At 51.6% G+C, this 7,513-nt stretch overlaps 2 protein-coding genes across 2 annotated transcripts; both read right to left on the bottom strand.

Annotated features, from left to right (window-relative positions):
* Positions 1-552: 552 nt before the first annotated feature.
* UCRPA7_2785 (hypothetical protein) lies at positions 553-2,218 on the bottom strand (the record flags this gene model as incomplete). The annotated part of the gene is made up of 2 exons (XM_007915353.1): positions 553-555; positions 815-2,218. 2 exons carry the CDS (start codon positions 2,216-2,218, stop codon positions 553-555), a joined length of 1,407 nt encoding a protein of 468 aa, XP_007913544.1.
* A 4,516-nt stretch (positions 2,219-6,734) lies between these two features.
* Positions 6,735-7,238, bottom strand: UCRPA7_2784 (hypothetical protein; the record flags this gene model as incomplete). Its single annotated transcript, XM_007915352.1, has 1 exon — positions 6,735-7,238. The coding sequence occupies one exon, from the start codon at positions 7,236-7,238 to the stop codon at positions 6,735-6,737; it is 504 nt and encodes a 167-aa protein (XP_007913543.1).
* Positions 7,239-7,513: the final 275 nt, after the last annotated feature.

Genomic DNA, 7,513 nt, shown 5'->3' with positions numbered 1-7,513 from the left:
TACCCTATTCTTCGCCTTCTGCTGTTGAAACGTTGTTGGGCTTAACGTAGCCAGGTAGCCGAGTTACCCAATCCGGTACGGACTCGCCCCTTTTCTTCGACCCCCGAAGCTTGCCGGCGCAGCTCCAACAGACGATATGCTGCTCATCCTTGGGGCAATCCTCTGGCCAACCCCACTTGCCGCTTTCCTCTTTACCACATGTCGGGTTATTACATTTCCTGTCGGCGCCGTCGTCGGCTGGTGTCCACAGCCTTTTCTTGGCTCGCCAAAACTCTCTGCATCGTGAGCAGACGACATTGCTTTCGTCTTTCACCGCGGGGCTTCCCAGCCAGTGCCAAGTCTTTGCCTCGGGCATTTTGTTGGGGCAGTTCGAGCACTTCCTGTCTGGGTTACCACCCCATCTCTTGTTCGTCTCGATTAAACTGGCGGGCCGCATTTGCCCACTGTTCAAGTTGGCATAAGACCTACAATTTGTGCAAAGCACATTGGTCTCATCTCTCTTATGATGAGGAATACCTTTGTACCAGTGCCAATTCCAGTTCTCTTGACCACCTACTGCACCCTCAAAATCACATGCAGGATTTGAGCAGGTCCTCCAGGCTGGGATGGGCATGAAACGTGGAAGGCGCGCTTCGCCATCGTGCTTGTTGGCCCATTTACAGCAACCTTCGCATAACACGTTGCTATCGTCTCTGCCAACGAAGGGTATTTTCTTCCACCAGCGCCAGCTGGGGGACTTTTTGGTGCCACACTCGGTGTTGGAACACGTATAGTTTCGCGGCGTTTTCTTTATGCCAGTAATACCCCCCCATACTCCTTGGTAAAGGGGCCAAGCGTTGTTGAGGCTGATGGCCAAGAAGTTGGGAAGGTCGAGCCCTTTCCTGAGCTCTTTACTGAGATCAAAGGTGCACTGGGGGTGAAGTGCCTCGAAACCGCTGTCATCTTTCCCATCTAGATAGAGTCCCAGATACGTCATGAGGATACCCTCCAACAAGACAGATGGGGCTCTCTGGTCCGTATCTGGCTGGACTGGTTGCAACTTGGGATTTTGGAAAGCTGCGGCCACACGTAGGTTCTGGACCGCATTCTGCTTGGTGGCCTCTTTGTAATGAGAGGCTGAGGCGGTCTCCTCAGCTTTGTTGCCGCATCTGACATGTGTCTGCATTCGTTGTCTGCAGCCCTTTTCGCCAACAACTGAGCCACAGTACACACTTATCTTGCGAGCAGTCTTGGGGTCGACCCCATTCTTCAGTGTCTTTACTAGGAGACCGTTTCGGAATCTCCAATGTCGCGATTTTTTCCGGATAACTTGCGACGGCTCCATCAGAGTGACAATGTCGAAATATGTCGCTCTCTGGCGAAGGTCTTCAGCACCTGTCGGAAGGTCAAGGAGGTCCTCGGGCCGCAGACCCTCCTTTCCTAGAATCTTTCTCGCAATTCTAGGCATAGCTGACAGCAGAGTACCTGTCAGCTCATCTGGGTCCTCCCTTGCAACGTAGCACCGGAAGGAATAGGTGGTAGCTCTGCGCCATCTCGGCAGACGGAACCAACTTGCATCTCTAGACTTGGCCCACTCATGCAGGCGCACCACCAAGGCCCGCAGTTTCTTCTCGAACCTCTTAACATCAGGATCATTAGCCCTGACGGGATACTTCTCATTAACTTCAGCAAGCCAATCTTCGACAAGCTGGTCGTCCACATCACTGATTCTCGGCTTCTTTGCCGAGCGACGAGATTTGGCTTTCTTGGCCACCGGTGCGGCTCGCTTTAGAGCCAATCTCCTTTTCGGAACAAGTGGCTCGTCATCGTCCGAGTCGTCATCTACGTCCGAACCATGGTGACAATGGCTGTCACATTCATGGTCATGATCCTCGGGATCATCCTCTTCCTCGTCTTCCTCTTCCTCCAACTCATCTTCGTCGGTTATATAATCATCGTCGTCTTCGTCTTCGACGACAGGCTCGGGCTCAGGTTCAGGCTCAGGCTCGGGCTGATGAGGGGGGTCGAAGGTAGGATCGACCGAATCATCCAGGGGGTCGTCAACATAATTAGATCGACCCAAAGCAACTGCTTTACGTCGAGGGCGGCTAGGGAGAAGTCCATTTACATGACTTCCCCGGATAGGGGTTGTGGAAGCATTGCTGCTTCCTTGGTCAGTCTCTACCGGGAGCGCTGACTTGCCATTGGAACGGGAGACTCGACGGGCGTTGTAAGACATCTTGTACATCAATTATGAGACAATGGGTATTTAATTGCAGTTTTTTTGACACAGGGAGCGTGTATGATTGCGTTGATTTCACAGATGCTGTACAGTTGCTTTTTGATGGTATCTACAGATATTCTACAGACAGATTGTGGGATGCGCACTTGACCTTGCCCTACAGTGGGATGCGCCTACCTCTTCAGATTCAACTTGGTGAAGTGTCGTGGGTTCCTGCCTCTTCAAATTGGGAACAAGTTTGTAGGGAAAGCACAGCTTATGTGTTCTTGCATGTCGTGGCTGCCATTTATGGAAAGGGGGAACAGAGTCTAAGAATCTTAGCGTCAATGTCCTGGAGTTCAGTGACATTACAGCGGACCTATGCGCTGTAAAATGGCCTTACGGGGACTACAGCCACTAAATTGCCGTGAACCTACGTTATGGTGCTGGCTGATGTACCTACGTAAGGACTTACAAGATCTCATGCACGATCCATGGCCTCCCTATTGAACATGCTTCAAGATACTGTCTTACTACAGCAGAGTAAGAGACACCACTTGTAATGCAAGACAGATTCGAGTTCTGTAAAATATATTACGACTCTAAATATACGTTAATATTCCACACCGTTCACCTTTTATGAATGGAGTTGAAGAGGATTAGTCTTCGATGTCAATACCTTAGCTGCTCGCCTCAGGTGCTAGGTCCATGACTACACTAAGGATTGCGTACTGCGATGGAAGCCATTGCTTTACGGGCCTTATAGCATGATCGGAGCACTGGCTACATTCTCTAAAAGATTAACGAGTCATGACTCTGTCAGACTAGCCATTTGGCACTCTTCACCAATACTACCATACTTTTTGGACTTGCCGCGAGGGTAGGACTTATCTATATTAGTCCAAACTCTTCGTACTTTGCCGTTTGCTAGAGCAACAGACTCGACCCGCCCCAGTGCAAGAGAACAAGCAGCCTCGAGAACTGTTCTCTAAGTAGGTTGAGGAGTTGCCGACTACAGATCGATTCGAGTTGCTCAAGGATTGGTACAGATTCAACCTAGCCTCGAAAGTCCACCCATTTTACTCGTGATATTTCATCTTCATTCCAAATACACGTACATCTGACGAATTTTGAACTAAGGACACCTATACTCAGATCATAGCCTGTTCGCGGTCGTCGTCTTCTCGAGCTGGAGGGTGTCTTGGGTGGCTGCTGGTACCGCTGACGTGGTACAAAAGTCATGTGGAGTTAGGGCCTTTCGTCAAGCTTCCTTTGCTCATATACTGTTTGAAATATCCTTGCAAGATCTCCTCCATAGAATGTAAAGGGTCGCGCGATCATGTAGGAGTCGCTAATGGCGTGCATTTTCCGTGGATGCATTTCAGCAACTGGTGCTTTGTGGTTCTAGCCGCTCGGATAGGTAGACCATCTTCTCCTTGCTCGAGTCAGGCTTACGCATGTAGCGGTCCTCGTTTCCGGAAGTTTGGTTCATATAAAGCAAGCCCAGCAGTAGTAAGCCGTCATCGTCGGGTCTCAAAGACGCATCGATCGAGAAAGGCTCCTCTGAGGAAGCAAGTGGCTCCGAGTCAAGCGTTGCAAAAGGAGAAGTTGTGATTGAAGGGCAATGTACACATCGGATGCTCCGTGACTGATAACCCAAAATTGGTCAGCTCTGTTTCTCGGCAGATGTAAGTAGAGGGACCCAAAGAGAAAACGTACCACTACTCGAAACCAGAGTCGGCTGGCGATAACCCCCAGGGCAAGATCAAACACAGGATTACTCCCGACCTAAAAGACTCTGTGTCAGAATCATGGAAGTATCCGCGGAAGGCTTTTCTGACTCCCCTTCGCCGATAGTTCAGTCTAGTCTCATCACGGAGTATTACCGCTGTGTTATTTCAGTTTGTCCCAAGAGGCAGTCAAAATCCAAAGAAATCTGTTACTGACCAGTTGGAATCGTCGGCTTATCTATGGTGACAGGTAAAGGTCGTATTGTTGCCCTTGGTCAATGCCTCTTTCTCTGTACTGATTAGAGCACTGCCTGCTTGTGAGTCTCGATAGTTTCGGCGGAGATGGTACTGCTGTGACAAGGGATTGCGGCCACAGACTGTGGAATACTGCGGCAGCACACATGATGACGAAGAAGGTAGGTAGAACGCGTCGTTGAAATGAAGCCTTACTCCCAGCCAGAGATTGGTGATCGTCGAATTTCGAGCCGCCGATCGACGTTCGCCGAGGATCTAAAAAGTCAGGTCCTCTATGTCAGCAATGCCGCGACAGATCCAAGAGCAAGAGGCAAGGGAGATGGGACAGGAAATGCGTTTGAAAATGAGACTGTGTCAAGCTGGCCTTCCCTCGGTAGCTATGGTAAACACGGCAGATGGCGATAATTCAGCGATGGATGGAAACCTAAGATGTCGTCTCCGTCGGCAGCTCAAGAGGCGTGCGATGATGGCGTAGGAGACCACCTTGAAACTGAGATCTCCGGAGATTCGACGTCCCCTTTGGCCCATTTGCCCCTCATAGTAGCATGTCCACCGTACTAGAGCAAGACAGGCTGGCAAAAGAAGTGATACCAAAAAATGAAACGCCAAAAAAGCACAAAAAAGAATAGAAGTCGCCGGGCCAGGGTTCGAACCTGGGACCACACCCGCGTCATGTGTCCTTTGGGGAGGGTGATGCTGCCGCCGCCGGGCACCGGGGTGTATGCATACCGCTACACCACCCGGCATTTTTTCCTATCTTCTACCCAGTTTCCATTTATACATCTTACATCCATCGCACCTGCGCTGGACCGCTTGAACCATCCGACTTGCCATGCTTCGACTGTATTACTATTTTCAAATCCAATCTTCGTATCGGAGGCGATGGGACTCTACTGCTTAGCTCCTCATATTAAGCTGATGCCTGCTTTTAGGAATAAATTGATGGATTTGACATGATCTGCGCATGGGATCTAAGGTCAGCTCTTCTTAGCAAGGGAGTTTCTCCCGTTTCAGGCTTCGCTGGCTATTGATCGATCTAGCGTACGCAGATGAGCCGGGCATTCACAATTCATCGTATGCTATATCTAGTCAAATCAAGTATACATAATGTCATTCCTACTTAAGAGACGTAAGCTAGACACTGCCGCTGTACGAGTACCTAAGCCTCCGATGGTATGCGGAACCACACAATAGGTCCTGTCAGCTAGAAAAGGTTCTTACCTAAATGCGGAAATGTGCTGCGTGTTTGTGCAATTTACCCCTTTAGATCACATTGTCATCTGGATAATTGTAATTTAATGTCCAGGCATGCCAGCCCAGGGACCCCTATCGTCGAGCTATCAGATCGTGACAAGCGGATCAAGATGACACGACGAACGATGATTCCAAATTTCCTTGTCGGTGTCACTGTGTATGTGTTTGCGTGCTGCCGCCCGTTATACTCTCTATTCATCAAAATCCTTTGCATTTACAGTGGCCAGCGAGCATAAATCTGGCCGCAGCCACACCGCTCAGTATGAACATGCCTTGCCATCCCATGATTATCATCTCCATCTTCTCAATAACGTCACAATGAATATTTAGTCACTATATAGCCCTTCACTTTGACATACACAATTCCAGCCAGTCTAATTTGAAGAGCTATTGGTCAAACTGGGTCAGAGCTTGGCTTCTGTGCTCGTGCATTCCTCCTGAGTTTCTTAAGGCTACTTCTTGTGATCATACCTTGTCCCATCATTCTATCTAAGCTCGCTACCGCTCAGAGAAGTTCATCAGTATTCAGCCCCTCATAAATTTCGAAGATGTATCTTCCAAGGTTGTTCTAACCCGGCGCCATCAATTACCTAGGGATTCCCAGCACTGCTGCTATGTTGTATCATGCCTACGCCCAGTATTCATGTACATTGAAGCCCTTGCACACCTTAGTACGGCATTCACCCATATCAAAACTGCTTGTTGCGTGGACGATTTATTATTCTTGGCTATATTTTCTTGCAGACTGCCTTACTGAAGAACCCCAGTTTCTAAAGAAAGGGAGAAGTAAGCTCCTGATGAACAGACGTTAGGAAACTATTATTATTGACCAATCCAATATCAGCAGAGTGACTTTAGTCAAGCCAATAGGGTGTCACCGGACGAATTTCCCGTCACACACATACCCCACAGTACTACGACTGGGCCACCCCTGCTTGGAACTCATGTTAGTCCCCTCGACATGCAGTCTTTCCCTATATAGTGAGTGACATCTACTTTGTTTCCGAATGACAGGGTGATTAACAGACATGTTTGTTCTTGTTCTAGTGCACGTAAAGTGGATTGCATGGTCACCCAGTGGGAATGTACACTTACTGTTCATACCTACGTCCGTTACTGTTGAAGAGATGTTGAGCTTCATCAATCCTCTTTGTTATCACATATTATCAGGCTCATGAGGTCGCCACATGCACACATGCACAGTATTAATCAAGGCCACAGTTACACAGCGAAAAGTAATTAATTATTATTAATTTTTTGCGGCAAAGCCGCCGCCCACCACACACAAACGAAGCCTATGGTGCTGCTACTGGCGCCGCCGGGGGGTCCGGGGCCACGTGGCCCGGCGCCTGCACGCCGGTGGGGAGGATGCTGCCGCCAGGGAGGGTGAGGCCGCTGGGGAGGTTGCTGCCGCCGGGAAGGATGCTGCCGCGGGGGAGGGTGGTGCCGCCGGGGAGGGTGATGCCGCCGAGGAGGATGGTGCCGTCGGGGAGGATGAGGCCGCTGGGGAGGATGGTGCCGCCGGGGAGGGTGAGGCCCTTGGGGAGGGTGGTGCCGCCGACGAGGGTGGCGAGGGGCTCGCCCCCGGGGACGGTGTCCCCCTCCGCCTCGCCCTCGCCGGGGAGGATGATGCTGACGCCGTCGGGGAGGACAAAGTCCTCGGGGAGGATGATGCTGCCGCCGGGGGGGTCGAGGGTGATGCTGCCGCCGGGGGGGAGGGTGATGCTGCCGCCGGCCGGGCACACTGCCGCCGCGTGGAGGGTGATGCTGCCGCCTTCGGGGAGGGTCCCAGGACCCATGGTGATGCTGCTGCCGTCGGGGACGGCCATAATGCCGCCGAGGGTGATGCTGCTGCCGACGGGGACGGTCCAGTCCTCCGAGAGGACCACTCCCGCCGAGGGGAGGGACCTGGTGCTGCTGCTGCCGCCGGGGAAGGTGATGCTGACGCCGCGGGGGAGGAGAGTCCCCGCCCCGGGGAGGTTCCTGGTGACGCTGCCGGGGAGGACAGGGAGCGCCACCCCTGGCGGGGGGAGGAGGATGCCGCCGCCTGGGAGGGTGATTCTGCTGCCGCCGG

This window comes from Phaeoacremonium minimum, assembly GCF_000392275.1.
Source record: "Phaeoacremonium minimum UCRPA7 unplaced genomic scaffold PA7_03_scaffold_204, whole genome shotgun sequence".
NCBI classification, from domain to species: domain Eukaryota; kingdom Fungi; phylum Ascomycota; class Sordariomycetes; order Togniniales; family Togniniaceae; genus Phaeoacremonium; species Phaeoacremonium minimum.
The sequence above is the reverse complement of the archived record's forward strand: the minus strand, read 5'-3'. Positions and strand labels throughout refer to the sequence as shown.